The sequence below is a fragment of the Scomber scombrus genome, chromosome 16 (assembly GCF_963691925.1).
Source record: "Scomber scombrus chromosome 16, fScoSco1.1, whole genome shotgun sequence".
In the NCBI taxonomy this organism is placed as follows: Eukaryota; Metazoa; Chordata; class Actinopteri; order Scombriformes; family Scombridae; genus Scomber; species Scomber scombrus.
The window spans coordinates 14183077-14206571 of NC_084985.1; the positions used below are offsets into that span (position 1 = coordinate 14183077).

Genomic DNA, 23495 nt, shown 5'->3' on the forward strand with positions numbered 1-23495 from the left:
TTAATTGATTGCACCTGGTAGGTAGCTAATTGGAACTTGGCAGTCAGTTGATGAAAACCGCCTACCAGCTGTAAAAGAAATGCATAGGGAAAAAGAGCTCCCCCTTTTCGTGTTTCTTATATATTACAGTCGTTCAAAATTGACCAACATGATATAATATGTATGTAAATGACATTTATTGGACATTTCCAAGTTGGATCAGCTTTTCCCTTAAATTGGTGCAGACACTACTGTAAATGTATACCATAGATCTGCCTGAAATGGTCCTGTGGTCTTCACATTGATCTGTATATCATGCCATTAAAAGTATTTTCTCTTAGCTGGTGCTGTTCTATTAACAACTGTGTTAACACTGTGTCAGCACCACTCCAGCTTTTAAAATGCCTTCTTTCCATTTTTACTGGCAGTTAAATTTTAAAAGTATGTACATGAAATAGTGGATATTTCACATTGGGACAAACATACATTTCTCTATCTGTGTTGCTCCTTTTTTGTTTTCTCCTAAGTAAGTCACTGTTGTTACCTTTTAAAACTCTTTGTGGGTTGACATGTTCCTTTTTATAAATTTAAAAAACAATAGACCTCTGGTTTCAAATTTGATGAAAGTGGGTCCTACCTGTGTGGGCTTGCATATTCTCCGCCTTGTGTGTCTGGGCAGTATTATATTTTGAAGTATTGTATAATATTGTACGATCCTCATGAAAGTAGTGTGGGTGGACCAAACATTAAAATATGACCCAATAAATCGTCTCCTACTAAAATCTCCAAAATTGAGGCTAAACCCAGATATCTTTATTCCTTCGAAAAAGCTAAGCATCCATGTGAACAACATAGATATTTCAAAGCACCACTGGTTTTTTTTTAGGTGTCATTTACAGAGTAATTCCCTAATAAGTATTTTACATAATTACGAAGAGGTGGAACATCCCTTTTCCTTTAAGCAGTAGAAAAAAATAATAGAGAAATATGTTGTGGCAAAAGACTTTATTGTATATATTAAGTATACAAACATTTATGTACGTATACTACTGCCAATAAGCAGACTACTCAATAGTCTTCATTACTCAAAACACCATACATTTGATTTCTATACACTTTCTTCTCCAGATCAAAAACAAAACAAAACAAAAATCCTTGATATATTTATAGTACTCAAAGAGAAAAATCACTTGTAGGCGTTGGCTTTATGTTTGGGCAAAAAGATGAAATTCTTCGGTACTGGTCCAAGCAGCATTTCACTGGAAAAGAGTTAAGAGTTCATCATTATGTCCATTAATTACACTTAGGCATAGTGCAGCTTGATTCTGAATAGTGCATCTTAAATAATTTGCTGCTCACCTAATCCTGACCCAGTCCCCAACATTTTGACTGGCCATCAGTGACTCCAGGTAGTTCCTGCCCATGTAGTATGGAGGTCTCTCATTGATCTTCTGAGGAACTCGCTCCAGCAGGCCCACTGGAATATATCTAACAAAGAGAGATTAAGGGAATATTAAAAAAGTTTAATGGAGCTAGAAATACAATATTTTGCAATGCATGTTGTTGTGGCTGCTTATAACCCACCTGCACATAAAGGAGAGCCACTCAAGCATGAAAGTGCGGGTCTTCTCCACACCGCGGGTGTCGGAGCCCCAGTGCTCCAGGCCAAAATTGGTGAAATCCCTGAGGACGTCCAGTCGCTCACTGGACGAGATGTCCCAGTGCCTGTTCTCCTTTATTTCAGTGAAGATCCAGGGCTTAATGAGGGCACCCCTGAAGAGACAAAAGTCAAACATGCAAAACTGATTCAAAATCAAGACTAAATGTGAAAATACCATCCACATAGTTACTAAAAGCAAAAGAAATGCACTGCTGATAAAGCCCCACAGCAAATTAGCACTTAACAAAACAGAAAAATCACCTAAGACAACTGAATCACAATTAAAAAGGGAGCTACATAAAAGAATGCAATGTTGCTTTTGAGCCAATTAGAAGTGTCAGGCTTCAGATAATTTCTAGATTTCTGAATGAGAATTACATAAATTTAAAGTGACTATCAGTTACAAAGGGGTCAAATAAATGTAATGTCAAACTGTAGTGACAACAGTCATAAAAACTGTATCAAGATCAAAAGGTGTTGAACAAATAGATATAAAACATGCCAAATCCTGATCAACTGTACTAGCAAAGACGAAAGTTGTTTGCTAAATGGAGCTTAAGTTAATACGATTAAAAAAGACCCCGCTGTCCTGTGGGCTGGGTGGCTTCCCAAATATTTAAACGTTGTGTGGTGTTTTCATAACTTTAACTCTACTGTTTGCAATCACACATGTGTAACTAACCTTGCAATCATAATACCAGAAACTCCAGTCTCTCTGGCTTTCATGGCATCTTCATAGGACAGAATGTCTCCATTACCTGGAACAATAAAAACAGGTCACCTCAATTCACCTCATAACCTGCAATTATTATAACTATAATTACTATTAATATGATTTTATAACCTGAAGAGCTCTTTCCACTGTACCGTTTTTCTTCTATTTCACCTGATTGTTAACATTCTACCTTGATCTGAACCATATGCAGGTGCAATAACACATCCACATACCAAAAAGTGGGACAGGGCTAGCCAGCTTGGAGCAGGTGGAGATATAGTCCCAGTCAGCTAACTTAGTGTAGCGTTGCTCCCTGGATCGCCCATGCAGCTGAAAGAAAATCAGCACTATGTCACCACACTTTAAAGCAGATTCATATTTCCAAGAAGAAACAGCTTATGAAAGGATATGAGGATTTGTAGCTACAAAAAATGAGTTTTTGTATAAATCTCTAAAACGACACATTTTTTAAAAGTGGTTTAATTTTTTATATGCTTTTTAACAAATACTGTGGGTTCATACCTTTTCAGACTGCTCATGTCTCTTTTTACAGTTGCCACAACTTTTCACATTTATTCATGCTTCTACTATACTAAAAAACGTACTGTGATCATAGAGACGCCCCACTGCTTCATCTCTGGGATGAGTTTGTGTGCTACGCTGCACTTCTCCTGAACACCAGTGCGAATCTTGACTGTTAAAGGAACATCAAGGACCTTTGGGAAGATGAAACTGTGTTCAGCCTTTAACTTTGCATAAAAAAATAATACTGAAATGACATTAAAAAGTAAAATTTAGGTACAATTAGGTTTTTACACATGAATTTGAATCATTATTTGTGCTTCTTCCTGGTAACCAAGAAACCAGGCGTCGTAAGATATTCAGATTGCTTCATTAAAAATACACTAATATGAGGTTATACATTTGTTTAAAAATGCACACTTACATAGTTCATTCCCTTGACTATCTGTTCAAACTTTCGTGTGCGTGTCATCAAGCCACAGCCTCCACCCTAATGAGGGAATACAAACAAAGAGCACATGTTACAGTCTGTCATGATGATGTTTAATATTTCCTGTCTACTGCCAGTGTCTGTGCTCGGTGTGACTCCAAGTGTCTCAATGCGAGTACCTTCTTGTAGACGAGGTCGATGGGGCATCCTGAGTTGATGTCCACAAAGTCAACATCACAGTTATTGTTGATGAGCTCTGCACACCTCGTCATGGTGTCGGGGAAGCAGCCCTCTACCTGGAGACACAATTCAGACTTTAGAACTGTAGTCATCTTCACTTTCCCATAAAGTCTACAACTTGAGTCATTAAACAGCTATGAATAGGTCGGAAGAGTTTCAACAATCATCCACCTGGACGCCAAAAAGATCTTCACTTTCGTGCCTCTTCAGAAGGGCCCATTCTGACTGCTGCCCCTGCAGCAGGTTTGTGCACATGGCCATTTCCCCGCAGGTGATGTCTGCCCCGAAGCGCTTGCACACACGTCGGTAAGGCAGATTTCCACACTGAGGAAAGAGAGAAAACCACTTAGTCCAAAACCTCATTAATAAGTGAGCATTTAATTTAACTTGCTGTATTACTAGTTCTTTAAAGTGGAGTTTTGAATAAACTCTTAAAAAAATTATAGGCAATATAATTGGTTTGGCAGGATTTAAACATCACTTTGGTAGTACTTACAGTTGTTAGAGGAGCGAGGTAGAGCTTGTCTTTAAAGTCCACCTTGAACACAGAGACACAAAAAACTAACTTATTCATTTAGCCTCGCTACAAGTGAGTGATCATATAAAGAAAATATCCTTTCAAACATATTGTTAATGTCAGTTATTATTAAGAGATTTTATACAGTTTCTATATGGAAATTTAATGAGGAAGACAAAGGAAATTTAGACTTGTAAATAGCTATTTACAAGTCCAAGTACACAACATGATATAGAGGGAAGTTGTTGGAGAATTGACCTGTTTCTTTTCACATGCACGCAGCTTGATGACATCTGTATCTGTTAATGGGCCAATAGTCTTCACTGCAGCCGGTTTTTCCGGGCTGGCCTGCAACAAAGCAAACCATCAACTTTAGCATCCTTTCAACTGAATGTACCCTTTACAAATCATTATAGCGCTGCTCTTTACTGAACTGTATTACAAAAGACGCAAATTAACTGGATCAATAGGTTGGAAAATACATGAGAGAAATTTTACCAAGGAACAATCTCTCTGTATGTGCTGTAGCAAAAAGGTGGTTTTAAACTTATGTTATTGCTGACACAAATTTAGAACTCTGCATGGTTAAGTCGTTTCTGAGCAGAAGGTTTTACCTGCGTTTCTGCTTCAGTAGATGCACACTTTGCCTCTCCTGCTGGGTCTGGACATACTTCAGCTGCATGAGCTTTACCTAGGTGTTTGAAAAGACTGAATTAAAATATAAATTTTAAATAAATTCTCATCTCATGCTTTATATGAGGAACTCTGGTAGAAAGAATGTGACAATGTGCAGTCAAACTTGGTAACTCCTAAATGATGATGGCAGTATGAAACAGGTTGTCATTAAACTGATAAAGTATAATACAGGCTATAAGGTGAGCTGAATAAATGAACAGAGTTGACTGACAGAGTTGATAACTAAACTCACTAATCCCACTTCCTATTCACTGCTGATTGTTACACTTCTGTCAGAGTCTGTCATGTCAAACCATTTAACAGACTCATGGCAAGACTCAACGAAGACTATGACTGACAGCGTCATGCTAAAAAAGGGCTATCAGAAGAATATTAACAGTATTTCTATTTTACTCAAGTAAGTCCATCCTCTTTAGTCTACTTACCATTCCCTTGCTGCTCTCTTTGTTGCTTTTCTTTGTTGTTTGAAAGTATTTTGAGGTACTCGGCTGACTTCTTGAAATCCACTGCACGTTTCCTCAGACAATTCTGGAGGTCTTTACTCAGGCTGTTCTTCACCACAGTCCTGCCCTCGTAGGCCTTAACTAGATCTGCTTTCTCCATGGTTTTGAAGTCAGGTGTAGTGTGTGCCTTGGCAAAGCGGCAGGATAGACCGTACGCACAATGCCCAAAAGTGTCGTAGAGGTAGCAGCTTTCCCCAATGTCGGCGGGCTTGTTGGCCATGTATGCGCCTACGTCATGGTAAAAGTGGCATTTGTCTCCAAAGGGGCACACCTTATTATCCTGAATAGAAGGGAGAAGTCTTGATAACAAACAATCCAATGATCAACAAGTACATAGCATTTGTGATTGCCTGATTAAAGCTTCATACCTTAATAATTGAAAGACACAGTCGTTTTTCATCGTAAGTGGTTGGCTTTACATGTGGCCTTGACTTATTCTGCCCCCGAAGTCGTTTACCGTCTGGTTTGTCCGTCTTATTCTTATCCTCAGGCTCCAGCTTGAGCTTTTTAGTTGCCGGTTCCTCCACAGATGTCTCCTTGGACTCCTGAGCTGTCTCATTTTCACAGACCTTTCCTCCTTTTGGGCCCTGCCACTCGGAGTCTATAAACTCATGAAATTTGTCTTTGCTTGTTAGGAATCTGCAAATACAGTAAGAGGAGAAGATGTTAGTTCACTGTCAATCTGGCAGCTTAACTACCTGTGTGTACTGACTATTGTGTGAGATGGATTAATCACTTTGAATCATACCAGGCAGTGATGGCATGACCAAACTTTACTTTACTTAGTTGTGTCTGCAGTGTGGCAAAATCTAGCTGAATGCAAACTTGTCTGAATTCTACCCCTGCCCAAATGTTGGCAGTTAATTCAAACACTCAAATTATCTTTCACAGGTGTGACATTGGTAATTTTACTCACTCTGGTTTGATGGATGATTCACCCTTTACAGCTCCATCTTTACCCTTTGTAAGGGTTTCTTGTGCTGCTTTTTCCATCACACCCTCACCAATCCTCCCTCTGAAATAACGACAAAACATCAGCTGACAGCTTCAGATCAAACTGCTGCATACTGTTTAAAAGGATAGACTGATTACTGCAATGTTATCCTTGACACCAGGTACAACTCTGCATCAAAACATTTTACCAGCACGTAATGCCATATGCAGTAATCTTCTCTGGTATAATTTAACTGTTATTAATTCAACCTTCATATCCTATAAGCTGATAGTCTGATTAAGTCTAGTTTCTTACCTGCTGTTATTGGGGTTACCAGAGTTAGCAGCTATTTAGCATGCTTTGCTAACGGACGGCTGTCGACGTGAACAAAACGATGAACAGCTGACAACTGATGGTATTTTATGCCGATTAAACGTGTTGTTAAAAGTTAAAATAAACAAATACAGTTAACTTGAATTATATACTTCTGTTTCACCCCTTGCATGCACAGCAACAATCCACAGCGTGAGTAAGTGTTTGTGCAACTGTTTAGTGATGTCCGTGGTGGTATGCACAGCGAACATTGGTTCCGCGTAATGCATACAGACCGATTTGGATTTTATTTTTGTCTGTACAGTGGTGAAAGAAGTATTCACATCCTTTACGTATGTAATAGTGCTAAATAGAAAAATGTAAAAAATATTCAATTACAAGTTTAAGTTCTGCATGAAAAATTATACTTCAGTAGAAGTACATTAACTTTTTAATGTAGTACTTTAACTACATTTAGCCGCTAAGTTATTGCAGTAAAAGTAGTGGTTTAGTCCCTCTGACTGGTTGATAGCTCACATTATTATATGACCCCATTAGATTATAAATACTGAAGCATCAGTGTTAGCGGCATGTTACTGTTGTAACTGCTGGAGGTGGAGCTAGTTTTAACTCATATACAATTAGCTAGTTTAGTCCAGTGGTTCCCAACCTAGCGGTCGGACCCCTCCAAATGGTCACCAGATATAACTGAGGGGTTGTGAGATGATTAACGGGAGAGGAAAGTAGAAAAAACAAAGTTCTGATAAACACATCTGTTTTCAGTTTGGGGTGCTTTTTCTCTAATCTGGCAATTCTGGCAAACTCTTGGATCAGTTGAACATTTACTAAAATGTGTGAAGTTTAGAGGGGGAAAAACTCCGTTTGGTGGAGCTGTTAACAACTCAGACATTTGAAATGTGACCCAGACTACACATTGTTTTTTGTAAGATGTCAAAAGAAAAAAAGATTGGAAACCACTGGTTTCATCTTTAACAATGTGTTGTATTTTAAAAGCTTGTTAAATTAGCCATTGTGTCATTTCTTCATCTTAAAAGTAATAGAGTAGAATTTTCCTCTGAAATGTGGAGTGGAAGTATCAAATGGAAAAACTTAAAGTACAAGTACCTCAAAATTGTACTTAATTTCAGTAGTTGAGCAAATGTACTTACTTTTCACCTCTGTATATGTATAGCATGTTTCAGTTTAACTATAAAGATAAAATAAATATATAAATATAAAAGATGTAAGCAGATGTTATTCCCTTGTTTGAATTTCACTTTTATTTCAACATTGTATCTTCACATTAACTCCATGAACAGCTTTCCCAACATGTTATTTATATATCTTTGACAAGCACAAAAAAAATATAATTTCTACTAGATATATAAAAGGAGGACACGTATTTCTTAAAACAATAGTCAGGCACCCAAATGAACATTGAAGCAGGTTTTGCTTACTGTAATCATTCCTCCTGTTCATACTGACCATTGAAAGATCCATGTGCACTTAGAATGTAAGTGAGAGGGGACAAAATCCCCAGTCCTCGTTCAGAGCAAAATTGTATTTAAAAGTTTATCTGAAGCGGCTTCACCAGTCTGTGTGTCTCGATGGACTGTTTTCCTGTTCAGATGCAGTGGAAGAATTGTAACAAAGAGAGGAAATTCGTCACTAAAAAGACTTAAACTCTGAGTGTATGAAGAAGGGATCTTCTAATCGTCAGTATGAATAGGAGGAATGATTATGGCAAGACAAACGTGTCAATGTTCACTTGGGCACCTGACTACTGTTTTATGACAGAATTGACCATTTGTGAACTTATCTTTTAAAAAATTACAAAAGAGACCTCAGAGAAGTCAGAAATCATATTCAGCAGTTACATTCAGTTATCTGATAAGGCAGCAAGTTTTTCCATCTTTGCAACAAACCGCTTACGACTAGAGTCCAGGATGCCAATGCCATTCTTCTCAAAGTCATATCCAACTTTCTGCAGCTCCTCTAATCGCCCTGTGATGTTCTGTGTGCTGTAGTCCAAAACCCTAGGTGTCTGCAATACCTGCTTCATTGTAATTCCTCCTTTTAGGAGACAGTCCAATTTCGAGCTCAGCGTAGCCTGGCCAATGTAAAGAACCATTGGATAGCTGATGATCAGTTTTTTCATGTCAGGTGTCTGACAACCCAGGGAGACCATCTTCTGCTGAAGGTTTATAATATTGTTTTTCAGATACTCGTTGGACAGATCAAGAAGTTCTGCCCCATGTCCTTGAAGGAGACGCAGAAGTTCAGAGTCATTCAGATTAAGCAAAGCTCTCAGGATATCAATATTTGTCTTGATTCTCTTTGTGCTTCGGATGAAAATGTAGAGGTTTCTAGATATAACAGCTTTGGCAAACTGCTCTGGATCCTTTCCACCAAGCTCTGCACAGATGTCTTCCAGACACTCCACCATCTGCATATTGAGCTCTAAACTGTTGGAGAAAGTCCGTGGTGCTGTGGCCAGCAGCCGGTGGAGATCTTTGGAGTTGAGTCCCAGCGTGGTCAGAAAAGCTATGTTCTTCTCCAAGTTTCCATTATCGCTGGAGCGAAAGAATGACTCAGGTGAACGATCCAGGATGCTCACAATTTCTTTATCTGACGTAAAGATGTTTTTCCACAGCTGCCAGCGCTGTTCCAAGTGGCTAATTGTGCGGGTGATGGCACGAGGATAACGGGATATGATGCCGGCGATTACTTTGCGGCTGGCACCTTTGCTTTGCAGGAATTTTGCGAGGCCTTGCTCATTGGTGAAAGCTTTACGTAAAACCCCAGGCTGACGCAGGCGAGCCATCTTCACATCAACTCCCATAAGATTCAGGTTCTCCAGCAGAGATTCATTCTCTGTGTTCACTGGCGGCTTTGTCTCATCACTTTTTGTAGTCAAAGTGCAAAGCCTCCTAGGAGGGCAGGCTATTAAATGTACTGCATTTAGCCCAAAGGTTTGCTGCAATATCACAGATCGACCAAGGCTGAGAAAAGCCCTGAATCCAGGTACAACTGCCATTTTTAATGAGGAAAGCCACACAGTCAGTGTCAGTGCACCTAAATGAAGAAAAATAAACATGAATAATAACAGAGAAATGTACTCAAAGAATTAAACAACTAAATGTAATTTCAGTATCAAAAGTAAATGACTCACAATGCAGCAGGCTTCATCATGAAATAACTAACATTTCTGTAGATATTAGTGGTGTATTTACATGTAAGAGGCATTTTAATGTAGTTACTGTGTGCAACTGCGGTCAAGTGAGCCGGCGTTCGTCTTTTCGTGGTCAAACCAGCCGCACCAAAATTACAAGTGCGCTCGTATTACAGAATGTATGGCAAATGCACGTAGTTCACTGATACGGAGCGAGTTTTCAAAATAAAACGTCGGTTATTCCAAGGCAGTAAAAACAGACATGCCAATGTGATAGGCCACATAGTCTAGAAGCTATTGATCTAAAATGCTAATTATTTTATTATGAAAAGGCTTGATGCTTTCATACCAATTTTTGACATTTTGCACCTCAAAACTACGTTTACTCTCACTGACTTAGTATCAAACATGTATCATTTGAGAGAAAGTCAGCCTCAAAGTTTCTTCTTTTGCATTGAAAAACGGCATTATGCTCTATATTTACGCTACTGTAAAATCCCTTTGATCAATAATTTCTGACAAAGGTTCATACACGTGATCTCAGGATTATCCTGACTGTTCACTCACTCAGTATCAAGCATATTTACTGTATCATTTTTGAGAAATTCAGCTTCAAAGTTACTTCTTTTGCATTGAAAAAAGGCACTATGTGAAATATTTACTCTACTGTAAAATCCATTTGATCAAAAAATTCTGACAAAAGTTTATACACGATTTTACAGTAGAGTAAATATTGCACATAGTGCCTTTTTCAATGCAAAAGAAGTAACTTTGAGGCTGAATTTCTAAAAAGTGATACAGTAAATATGCTTGATAATGACTGAGTGAACAGTTAGGATGGTCCTGGGGTCAAGTGTATTAACCTTTGTCAGAAATTATGGATCAAAGGGATTTTACAGTAGCGTAAATATAGAGCATAAGGCCTTTTTTCAATGCAAAAGAAGTAACTTTGAAGCTGAATTTCTCAAAAATGATACAGTAAATATGCTTGATACTGAGTGAGTGAACAGTCAGGATAATCCCGAGATCACGTGTATGAACCTTTGTCAGAAATTATTGATCAAAGGGATTTTACAGTAGCGTAAATATAGAGCATAATGCCGTTTTTCAATGCAAAAGAAGAAACTTTGAGGCTGACTTTCTCTCAAATGATACATGTTTGATACTAAGTCAGTGAGAGTAAACGTAGTTTTGAGGTGCAAAATGTCAAAAATTGGTATGAAAGCATCAAGCCTTTTCATAATAAAATAATTAGCATTTTAGATCAATAGCTTCTAGACTATGTGGCCTATCACATTGGCATGTCTGTTTTTACTGCCTTGGAATAACCGACGTTTTATTTTGAAAACTCGCTCCGTATCAGTGAACTACGTGCATTTGCCATACATTATAGAATACGAGCGCACTTGAAATGTTGGTGCGGCTGGCTTGACCACGAAAAGACGAACGCCGGCTCACTTGACCGCAGTCTGTGTGCAGTAGGGATCGTTTTAAAAGAAATGTAATTTGGTTGAGTAGAAGTATGATGTAGCATAAAATGAAGGTACTCCAAATGAAGTACGAGTACTTCAAATGTGTGACAGAGCTTGAGAAAATGTGAGCCATAACCACGTCTTACAGGTCACACTCTGTACTAGGAACAAGCTGAATACAAAATATTATTGTATACAGTATACGTGAATTCAATACATTTGTAATCATGCAGACTGTCTCAAGTCATAACTTAGCGTTAGTTGTTTGGTCCTAATGCACAACTCACTGAAAGATATTTTTAATGTGGACTGCTGATCAATTCTTCAAGCCTTAACTTTGTTGTAAGAGATTAAATAAAATCACAGCACGTACCATATGCGTTTTCACTGTTTCATTGTCACCTACATGCTGAAGAGTTCGGTCATTTTTGACAGTCCTGTCTGGGTTATTTTTTGCCATCCGCATTCTGCCAAAACCCGCCCCTACTCTGCCTGTAATTGGCCCTGACGCTGATATTCTAACTCCTAAACCAATTATATCACACCTCATGCCTCGACCTAACCAATCAGAGGTAGAGTAGGGCGGGCGTGAAACATCAGATGGTCTAAATTGAGCGCCATCTATCGTATCGGAGTAAAAATGTATTTTATGGTCACTTCGAACCACTAGGTGGAAGTAAAGAGGTTACAGATTTACTTTCTTATTAAGAAATATTGTATTATGATATTTACGATACTATATTATAATAATAGTTTTAGTATAACTTTTTAAAGAATTTACAATATATTCATATATTTACAATATTTTTGTTAATATCATTGTCATGATTAGTTTTGTTTGTGCTGTTCTGTAAAAAAAAAGAATGTTTCCACAGGTTACAGGTAGGGCCGCAACTAACAATCATTTTCATTGCTGATTAATCTGCAGATTATTTTCTTGATTAATCACTTTGTCTATAAAATGACATAAAAATAGCAAAAATGTCAGTTATAATTTCTTGTTTCACCCGATCAATGGTTCAAAATCCAAAGATATTCAATTTACTATTATGTATGACACAAAAGTTTTATATCCTTCTATGTTAGAAGCTGGATCCAGGCCATTTATTGCATTTTTTGCATTAAAAAATGGGGTCAGGGTTAGATGAATAAAATGTTTATTCAAGTATCAAAATAGTATCAATTTTCTGTCGATGGACTACTCAACTAATTAACTAATCATTGCAGCTCTAGTTATAAGATACATGAGAATTGATTGATTTGATCTTATTTTCACCCTGCTAACAATAATTATAGTGTTTACATTATAAAGACCAGTAACTAAGAGTACAACAAAGCAATGTTGTTGGTATGATGAACAGCAGCTACACAGTACATAAATAAGTATTAATTTCAACCACTCACATAGCTCTTACTTCATTCATATGTGTATTTTGATGGCTGGCATGGTAAATATCTTCAATATGATCATGAAAATCTCAAGTTGTAGAGCATTGGACTGTGGGCTACAGACATTAATATTTAATTCATGTCAGATATACAGCTGACGGTCTTGTATGTCTTTCAGATACAAGCGAGCATTTACCATGCGCCATGTCCCACAGCTCAGCACTGAAAACCTAATGACCCAATGGTTCTCTCTACTGTTGAGTCCCACCACTCATGAATATTAGCCTAGTGATATCTTCATTATGCAAATGAGCCTTCACTCTACCATACTGAAGTGATTGTGATGTTTTTGTCAAAATAGCTTCAACCATGACAGATTGAACAGAGTCTCAATTTTATTTTGTCTCGGTCATCAACAGGACCCTTTATTTTTCATACCACACCCAGTTCCACTTTCATCACACTTATCCCAAAGCACTTTTGCAGCATTTGCATAATGATGTGATTGAGAGAGTCTCTTATGGCCTCATATACTGTCTGTTACAGTAATTTGAGTGCAAAACTTAACAAGCCAGACTGTGATTGGATTTGATTCTACACTAATGAGAGAAAATTATTTTTCTGCCTGTGAGTCAGAGACTATTCATACATATTACATGTTACCACTTTATAGATATACATACCTTATTGCTGCCAGTTTATTAGGAACACTTTACTACTCTTTAGTTAGAGTTTATTTCTATGTCATGCCAAACATTTGGCACATCACGGTCTTACAAGAATAACTCCCGATAACACATTAGCAAAGCCAAAGGGAAAAAATACAACAAGGATTCTTCTATATACTTCAAATAACATGCATATAGCATTTTATGTATTAAATAAATCAAATACATTGTGTACTTAGGAAGGGAAGAATGAAAAGAAACATTACAAGGCATGAGTTTATTCTGATAAATGGGTTTTCTAGTCTTTCTCTTAATACCTGACTAATTTAAATGCTTAATTTGTGAACAGGCAAGTCAGTAATTGAGCACCAACCATTGTTGTTTTGGTCTCACTAAATAAAACATTGCTTATATTTCCAGTAAAAAGAACAATAGAAATTAATTTGAGACTAATTTCCTACATCACTGAGAAGGCACAGTCTTTTAATGTTTTGTTCTCTTTCAATTTAAATTATTCAAATTATTCATGTTTAGAGGTGTATCTACCCCATTTATCTTAATGAGGATAGGACTTACAATAATGTGACTGTGGACTGGATTAGTTAAAGCCAGGTGTACTGAATATACTGGAAACTGTGGCTCGTGTGTAGCTCCATTTAAAAATGTTATGTATTACTGTCATTGCATGAATATGTCTGCTTTTGTGTTTATAATACTACATGGACATTCTGCCCTGATCCATTTGTTGGCCTAACAGGTAAAGTTGCTTTGGTAACTGCTGACATAGTACACCTGCAGTGAATCAATAATTCAAAAACTGAAAAAAAAACTTTCAGATACTCAACAGTCCCTGTTGACATTGTTGCACAAACAGTGAGTGTTCACAGGTGGGATCAAATTGGTGAGGATGTCCAAAAGAAGATGGGTGGAATTCAAGATCTGTCAGACTATAAGCTGCTCAGCTCCTGTCAGCCGAAGACACAGGGCGTCGTCTCCTGCTGCTGCCACTGCTGCTACTGGTATGTTTCAAATCAGCCATCATAGGCAGAATAGAAAGTTGCACATTTTGGTAACTTTGGTAATCTAGTGGGTTTTGTATGACAAAATACTTTACATAAACCATGATGAGCCACAAAATAAGAGGACTGTGGCCTACAATAGCACTTTATAGATGTTTGGAGGACACCTAGGGCCATAGCACAAAATGAGAACAAACATTGTGCTGTTTCTGGGGACTTAGGAGGCTTTATAACAAACAGAGGTCAAGGAGGCATGTACATTCTATAAATAGGCAGTTTTTAGGAAAAACATTAACATCAGTATCTCTCCACCAAAACAATGTCTGGTAAATATGGAAATTTAAAAGTATACAGAAGTTACACTGTTACAAAAAACAAGCAAATTTGGACTTATGATAAAGCAGTAAATAATGTATTTGTATAACATGTTTGTGCTTTACAAAAAATAAACAAATATAGATATAGTTATAAAATATACAAGGCAAAATTTGGTAAAAATAAAAAAATAAATACATCAGCAATTCTAAAATTCCTGGCTACAGCCATGGTTATCATTAGCCATGGTTCCAAGTTATCTCTGAAACACTGCCCACATGTCCAATTTATTTAGTAATTCACATAGAAAAATCAAAGAAGGAATGAGGAGAAACAAAATGACAATACATCCTGGCAATCAAGCTTGGTTATCATTGCTGAATTATATGCTGAAAATGTATGCAGATATCACATATCTTGTTCTAATGGAACATTTTCAGACTAAGATCAATTCGACATGGGTATTGGCCGTACTGTTCTTCATCACCTCCATCTGTCCCAGAAACTGATGCCAGTCTCTCATGTTACCTGCTGTCCCATTCATCAAAGGAAGCTCAAATGTTTCCACTATTGTTTGAGATGTGCTCAAAATAGCCCAACCAAGTGTCATGCTGTAAAACATGATGTGATGGCTGAAGCCTTTAATGGGAGAAAACCCTGCTTTGAAAATATTTAGTGTTTTTAAAATGAAGCCTCTCAACTGAGACAGCTCTGGCAACCATTCCTACCGTTACCATAGAAACTGAGCAGACGTTTTTTTAAGATGAATTCAGGCTGCATATGATACAATAAAATCCAGGCCATTAGGTAAATCATGATCATCAGACATATTAATTAAATGTTTTATTAGTCTAAGAGAACTTGCTCAACATAAACTGTGGCATTAAAAGATTCTATCACATCTGTACTTTGAAAAGACACTAAAACGGAATAACAGAGCAATGCGGTCCATCTAAATCTAAATGTTGAAGGCAGAACTTTTTACTATTTACCAGCTTTCTGTCTCTCCTTGGAAAATGATTAGTCCATTGAACAGCACAGGCAAAAGTCAACACAATAACAAACAGCGCAGTCTTGTAGCTAAAAGTATAGAACTATGTTAATCTGTTTTAAAAAAAGAAAAGAAAAGAAAACGTTGCATGTGCTTCTGACATTAAGGAATTACAAAAATACAGCCTGGAATAACAAATATGTGACAGGATGTGCCTGATTTTTGCAATATTGTGGTGTGGCAGTTGAAGGGCATATCCTGATCAAAGATAATTCCCAGATTCCATATGGTGGTGCTGGAGGCCAGGGCAATATCATCTAGAGTAGCTATATCATAAGATAATGTCTTTCTAAGGTGTTTAGGGCCAAGCACAATGATTTAGTAGCAGAAAATTGCTGGTCATCTAGGCATGCTTGGAGTTCAGTTAACAAATTGGTTTAATCTGGCTTCATTGACAAATATAATTGTGTATCATCTGCATAACAAGACAATTTATGGCGTGTTTCCTAATAATATTACCTAGAGGAAGCAAAGGCTCATATAAAGTGTATAATACTGGCCCAAGCATAGAACCTTGTGGAACTCCGTGTGTAACTTTTGCGTGCAAGGAGGATTCATTGTTAACGTGTACGAACTGGAATCGATCTGATAAATAGAACTTAAAGCAGCTTAATGCATTTCCTTTTAATGCCAATTAAATGTTCCAGTCTCTGTAATAGGATGTGATGGCCAAATGGTGTCAAATGCAGCACTAAGAACTAACAAGACAAGTACAGAGAAAAGCTCTTCGTCTGACGTTATTAGGAGGTAATTTGTAACTTTCACTTGTTCTGTCTCTGTGCTATCGTGCACTCTAGATCCTGACTGAAAATCCTATTAGTATATTGACTATTGTTGTGCAGAAAGTCACACAACTAATTAGTGACTGCTTTCTCAAGAACCTTAAAGAGAAAGGGTAGGTTATATATAGATTTATAGTTGGCTAAAACAACAGAAAAGGTTACTCCTTTAAAGGACTGTGGTACATAGCCCAGTACTAAAGACAGATTGATCATGTCTCGTAAAGAAGTGCTAACTACAGGTAAAACTTACTTAAGCAGCCTAGTTGGGTTCGGATCTAAGACACAAATTGATGTTTTAGTTCATTAGTTCAGGGAGGTCGATTGAATTTCAGTGTAAGTGATTGTGGATGAAATGATAGGGGATGAAATCCAGTCACTTTTTTGAGCAAAAATGTATTTAAAAGTTTATCTGAAGATAATATGAGGCTTCAAATATTATTATAAATCCACTATAATTTAGTCATCCTGTTGTCTATTCTGTATTTTTGTAATTTGTCTTTCTTGTTCTATTCTGTACAAACAACATATATACATGTCTGTTTGTCTTGGTAGGAGATCCCTCCTCTGCTGCTCTTCCTGGGGTTTCTTCCATATTTTTCCTGTTAAAGTTTTTTTTTTTTTTTTTTAGAGTTTTTCCTTATGCCAATCAAGGGTCTAAATACAGGGGATGTTGTATTGCTGTACAGATGCAGAGCTCCCTGAAGCAAATCTGTGATTTGTCATAGTGGGCTAAAAAGAAAAAAATAAAGACAACCTCAGACATCTGAGTTAGTCAATTAAAGTGGATATTTGGTTATTGGTGTCTGGACAGACAGTGTTTCCTGTTCAGCTGCAGTGGAAGGATTATAATAAAAACAGGGACTTTGGCACTTCAAAATACAGCAACGTTCAAAGATGTTTAATTGATATGACTAACTGAAGCCTCATATACATTTGTGCACAAAAGGAGGACTGTGGATTTTGTCCCCCATCACTTACATTGACAGTGCATTATGAATGGATCTTTCAACGTTGGTATGGACAAGAGGATTTCTGGAGGAAAAACGTGTCAGTGTACATCTTAACACCTGACTATCGTTTTACGACAGACACTCCTTTATTTGGACAGTGAAAGTTACATTTTCTGACGGCTCTTGAAGGCATCACTAGTGGAATGCCAGGGGGCGTGGCTTCAAAGGCACCTACTCGACGTCATCATAGACGGGTCTCATGTTTACGTGGAAAACATGGCGGCGGACTACAGACAAGGAGACAGCTCCTAGTAAATGCGAGTGGGAAGTCTGGCAGTGAGCTGGAAAGCCCAGACAGGATATATTTAACCGATAGCTGTTTAGATTCTCCTCACTGACATCTCGTATGAAGCATTTTCCCTCCTGTTACAGCCACAGAGACCGCAGTGATGGAAGACGAGCAGAGGCAGAAAAAGCTGGAGGCCGGCAAAGCAAAGGTAGGAGTTTAGTATCACTATAACTCACTCATACTTCTGTCAAGGCTGTAAAGTAGCGACCTAATGTAGTAGACAGCTTGTTTTCTCATTGTTGGGTCTGTCAGCTGTTATTACCCCCACCCCTTCCTCTCAGCTGTCAGCAACCATGCCCTGACAGCCGGGGAAGGGGGGGTTAGCATGGCTGCTGCCCGCCTCATACTCCTTTGTCATGCTGTTTCCTTTGACTTTTCCTGAAACTGGAGTGCGTGATGCACTGCAGACATAATCATCTGACCGTCAGTCAGGTCATCACATCGTTATCAAAGGCTTATAAACGCCACCTGAAGGGGTGAGGCGGCCAGGCTGGTGTAACAGGATTTACAGGACGGGACATATCCCCACCAGCCTGAGCAAACACACCGGCCCCACATGCCAAACTTGTGCTTCATTTGTTTATCATCAATTAGGTCAGGACAACCTCCTTGTACATCTAGTAACTGTTGTAAAACAGCGTTGATACAGACCTTCAGTATAATGCTTTTCCACTCTTTAAAACCTGGCTAGATGTCCATGTCATGTTTATTAATGTTGTCACAAACTCTGTGCTTTGCTTAGTCTGGTGAATTATCTCTCTGTATGTGGCTGATGTATTGTATACTTGCACCTCTTAGGTTTGAACTTTGTCAATAATAATCTTGCTAGGAGATTAATTTGTTCATTCATTCATTCATTCTTTCATTCATTCATTCAAGCCCTTATTAAAGCCTCAAAAATCATTGAAGTTCCCCTCGTTTGTAATGATATTGATATACAGTGTTAAAAAGAAAATACACAGAGGTAAATAGATCTCAAAAGGACAATAGTCAGTGAAAACAACTGCACACTGAGGTGAAGTGGTTTCATATTTCAGACTTGAATTGTCCAGGGTCAGCGAGAGTGTCGATCTTGAGTATTCTGTGTAAGATATTTAACAATTTACCATATTGTCAGTTGAAGCTGGTCAGATCAGCTTTTACTTTACTGACCTCCACTTTGGGTGTTTAATAGATAATGACCAGTATGATAATAAATCACCCTGAACACATGTGGCTCTTATGATCAAGCACTTACCGAGCACCTCATTAGGAATACCTGTGCAGCGTAATGCAATCCAATGCAACAGCTCTGCCATAAATTCTGCTTTCATGAAGCTTCTGCATTTATATCAGAAAGGTGATAATTCTACTTTACGTTTATTATTGAGCTCGTAAGTGGGTGGTGGTTTGTCAGAGTGAAAAGTGGTCCTGATATTTTGTCATGTATGCCCATTAACATACATGAGGGCATGTGTAAGCTTCGTTCAAGTAGAATTCATGGCAGGAGTTCATAATAAAGTGCTTGGTGAGTGTTTGTACAACAGAGAGGAATTAAATGAAAGCATTTTCTGTAGGCAATCAATACAACATTTCTGTTATTGTTGAATTAATCCTGCAGTTTTTGTCAAGTTCTGATTCTCAATAAACCCCTGCCATTGACAGACATTTTATTAAAGGTGAGAATGAATTCAATCAAGCAGACGTAAATAGATGTGCTGCAGTCTGAACATTTACCAGGCTTGATACTGATACTGCCGAGAAACATCCAACATGCATGTTGTCTTCAATGTGTTATTTGGTCAGTCCAGGTTTTTTTTGGAGCTAGTGCTTTGGCTTTTAGGTTTGCACTGTGGGAGAGACCATGAGAAAGACCATCTCCGTGGTTATGGCTGTGGCATTTTGGTTTATAAAAGGCTCCTCTGTACTGCAGGAGGATTTCACCACTGGTTTTCCACATGGTGCTGTGTCACCATGCCCTCACAGGCAGGGGAGAAACTTCACAAGATATTTCACAGAATAACACATTGGTAATGGTTTGCAGGGATATCCAGGACACTTTCGCTCATATTACTAGCCTCATAAATGCAGATGCAATCCTGAAGGATTAGATCTGCTACAAGATTCAGTCTGGAAAATATTACAAGGACTGACAAAACCTAAACAAGCGTGTGTTGCGCCAAATTGTGAACAGTGGGAGAGTGTTGATGATGGCATGTCTCTATTTGTTGAAACTAGTTTTTTCTGTCTGCATATATGTATGCCTTAAAATATGTATAATTTATACAGAATCAATGTGATTTTCTAGTTTAAAATTCAGAAGCAACAACTACAGACAGCTCAGTGGGTAATGCGTTTCTCAAATCAGGTATAGCAAGGGTTTATGTTGATGGATGAGGGAAGAGAGAAATGTCAATCATGTATTGTATTGTCTGCTTGAAATGCTGTCTGTCCCAAACAAGCGCCTATTGAATCATACCAGACAATGAGCACGGCAAAAAAATTGTGGGCGGTTGTTGCATGGCTATTGTTGTAAGTCATGAGCTGCAGATGTATTGTTGCCTTCACTTGTCTTTGTTGCAAAATGGACCATATTGACAAGTGCATTACCAGCATTATGGGCACACTCATGTAGTACTCAGGCTCAGTTCTCCAGTTACATGGCAGATGTGCTCTTGAGTATCATCTTAAAAGCTATAGGCTACTTGGAAAGCACCCATCACTGCAATGATAGGCCTGAGATGGTGTAAAACTTTGGTGTTAGGTCAAAGAAACTCACTGACTTTGACATGACACCTTTACAATCACCAGGTGAGAAGGCTGTAATTTGAACACTTTCTCCTGTTTTCTTCTTCACTGTCCAAATCCAGACTCTGACTTCAACAAGGCCTCTGTCAAATCACTTTGTAGTGCCACTCACAGGAAGGAACTGTGTAAATAGTGTGCAGTTACATTTTATTAATTGAAACATCTGCCAGAGATGTTTTATCTGACATGTCTCCACACCTATGCGCAATTAATTTTTTCATGTAGCTCTTTCCTTGTGGTCTGTAGATCAGTCCTGGTCTATCACTACTCCGTCACACTCAGTATGTTGAACAGCACTTACTTTTAATGAAACTTAAGGGAATATCGTTTGCTGTTGCAGCAATTGTACTGATTGGCTCAGGGTGAGGGCACTGCAGTCTTGGTTCAATTTGGCCAAAGAGATGCCTGCGTCATTCATGGAAGGTGGCATGCTTATTTGTTTCTCTGCCCTGGTGTGTCTCGGGCTCGCTGATTGAAACTACTTATTCATTATGGTAATGGGGCTACGTGCCTGTGCAAAGCTTGATATCAATCTGCACAATGAGATATTGTGTCAATGAATTTCATTTCAGATTTGTAATTTTTTACATGTGCTTTCTGTTTGTACTTTTGATTACTATTGTCATTATTTACAAACGACTAGCATATACAGTAATAGTATTATATCCTGCAGGGACCCTTTATTGTAGTAATGATAAAGTCTGCCTTGATTGAAGAGACTATTTTTCTTACCCTAAAGGTCAGTGTCACTGTCAAGCAGCATTGGAGCTTTTAAGGACAGCAAAGGTTCAGGTTAATCTACTTACATGGGCCTGAATGTTAAATCCTGCAGGTGACTAATCATGGACGTACCCAGTATAGCTGTATGTGATGCACAGACTTTGACCACTATGGCTTCTATAATTTATTAATTGTCTTATTCAACACTGTGAGTTTTAATTTCAGGCTACACTCTTTATCATCTGTAGTTTCAATATTGAAAACGTTGAAGCTTTTGTAATGCCGTGCTGTAATGCTTGAGAAAGGATTGCCAGGTGATTAATTGACTGTGAAGGTCTAACAGCTTTCCAGTTTTAATTAGCCACAGCCTAGATGAAAAAATGACTTTCTGTGCAGTTCTAGAAACGCAGCGCAGGAGTCGGTTCGGGTTTCACTATAACTGTGAGAGTCCAGGTTCTCCGATAGGAATCAGTATCTGTTTCCTCTAAATAGATTATTCATCACAGCTTTAGTGCCAGTCGCTTCAATCTTGGGTTGTATTCACACAATAATGCTGTTTGCAGTATAATTAAACCATGATGTGTTAACTCCTTAAATTCAGTTTATTTAGTCACAAAATACAATTTTTAGGCCCATCTGGTGTGACCCAATTAATAGACTTAAACGTGTAGTTCATCATGCCAGTCTAGCAGTTTGTTACGCACTGTAATTTAAACAAATTATAGAAAACCTAAAAAGCCCACACAAAAAAAACACACACCCTGGAGTTGGCAGGGTGTTTGGGTTTGTTCTTATTCTCCAAGTTGATGTGGGTTTAATGTAACGTATTGGTCCTGTGTGTTTATCTTTCCAGCTCAGTTTTTTTTTCCTCACTGGAGTAGGAGCCGTCTCCAGAGATATCTCCCTGTTGCTCGCTGCCTGCTGTTGTTTCAGGGGTTGTGAGGGAGACTGTATCAGCCGTCATCAGGAGGATGCTGCTGTATAATAAGAGCCTCAAAATTTCTCAGTAGATTTGATAAGGACACTTGACTGTGATTGTAGTGTAGAGTTCATGAAAGGGCAAAGCCATTTAAGGATATTATGTAAATATTTGAGAGGCAAATAAGTGAATCAGAGGAGCTGATGATTGACAAGAATGCTTTCTGCTGTGCTTGTTGGCACTGAATTGCTTCAAGGTTAACAACACTGTTGCTTTGATTCATGTCATCGTGTTTAACTATCAGTTTACTGGCTATATGTACATACTGAAAACACTGCGGTCTGAGGATAAACTGAGCTGACTTGCCTTGCACAACAGTCTTAACAGCTTGAAGAGACCTCTGCACAGAAGCTTCTTTCATCCCTCGTCTTTGCATGTACATATATAATTCATGACCAGTAATCTATTTCACAGAAAGAGCTCATGCTGTTTTATTGGTGATGAATCAGGTGTGGCAGAAGTAGCTCCAGTTGCTTTGCTGTCAGGACTATTAGCTATTGTTCCTTGCTAACTGAAATGTGTGTGTAAAGCAAAGGATTTAGTCCCTGAAGCAGCAGGGTGTTGACTAACACAATGTTGCCAGCGCTGTCACAGACACATGACATGGGAAGTTATGATTGTCTCCTCCAGGCTCCACAACTCTTCTGTTTTCAGTAATTCTGTGTTTCTTACAGGCATCCATCAAAATACATAACTGCACTTAGTTATTTATTTGTATCATGACACATTTTGTAATTCACACTTGTAAACAGTCAAGAGTGTATTAAGCAATGACCCGGGGTCACATGTACTAAACTGCTTTTCCAGTTGGTGATAAAGTGCTTTAAATAGACACTGTGTATTCAGTGTACTTTTTCCAGAGGCACAAAAGTTATGATCATCTGAGACAATCACTGAGTTTTTGTACGTCATCAGTTCACAAATGCTAAAGAGTTATTGATGTTGAATGGTGATTGCTCAGCTTTGCGTCTATATATTTATTTTATATTTCACACGGCTGTCAAGTGTTCATTTATTTCTTTTAAAATCAGTTTAAATTAAGCTTGTTCCTGCACTGATTTTTGCTGTAATGACAGTTGAGATGATTCCTAGTTAAAGCCAGAAGATCAGGACACTAGTGAGGCAATTTGAAGAGGTCACCTTGGACTTGATGATGCACAGTTTTCATTGTTTTCATATGTTTTTTTCGTCGATAAATCAAGAAAATAATCAGCAGATGAATTGATTGAAACGTATCATTTAGTTGTGGCTTTTAGATCAATCCTGCTCATGTATTCCAAATTTCCACACAATAGCTGAAACACCCAGATTTATTAAAGGGATAAAAGGGATAG

At 38.1% G+C, this 23495-nt stretch overlaps 3 protein-coding genes across 4 annotated transcripts in view; 1 reads left to right on the forward strand and 2 right to left on the reverse strand.

The window, feature by feature from the left end:
• Positions 1-975: 975 nt before the first annotated feature.
• dus3l (dihydrouridine synthase 3-like (S. cerevisiae)) lies at positions 976-6730 on the reverse strand. The gene is made up of 16 exons (XM_062435780.1): positions 6512-6730; positions 6179-6277; positions 5631-5901; positions 5185-5542; positions 4678-4754; positions 4322-4411; positions 4043-4084; positions 3718-3870; positions 3486-3602; positions 3301-3366; positions 2960-3070; positions 2588-2684; positions 2322-2397; positions 1564-1752; positions 1339-1467; positions 976-1238 (listed from the first exon to the last, which is right to left on the reverse strand). Exons 2-16 carry the CDS (start codon positions 6253-6255, stop codon positions 1166-1168), a joined length of 1926 nt encoding a protein of 641 aa, XP_062291764.1. The 5' UTR covers positions 6256-6277; positions 6512-6730; the 3' UTR covers positions 976-1165.
• A 1049-nt stretch (positions 6731-7779) lies between these two features.
• LOC133996602 (transcription termination factor 1, mitochondrial) lies at positions 7780-11574 on the reverse strand. Its single transcript, XM_062436210.1, has 2 exons — positions 11526-11574; positions 7780-9583 (listed from the first exon to the last, which is right to left on the reverse strand). The coding sequence occupies exon 2, from the start codon at positions 9543-9545 to the stop codon at positions 8388-8390; it is 1158 nt and encodes a 385-aa protein (XP_062292194.1). The 5' UTR covers positions 9546-9583; positions 11526-11574; the 3' UTR covers positions 7780-8387.
• Positions 11575-17627: 6053 nt separating this feature from the next.
• Positions 17628-23495, forward strand: part of akap9 (A kinase (PRKA) anchor protein 9) — a 62188-nt gene continuing 56320 nt past the window's right edge. For both annotated transcript variants that reach the window (XM_062435641.1, XM_062435642.1), the window contains exon 1: positions 17628-17823. In XM_062435641.1, the coding sequence (XP_062291625.1) occupies positions 17776-17823 (48 nt within the window). In that variant the 5' untranslated portion in view covers positions 17628-17775. The remainder of the gene's footprint in view (positions 17824-23495) is intronic.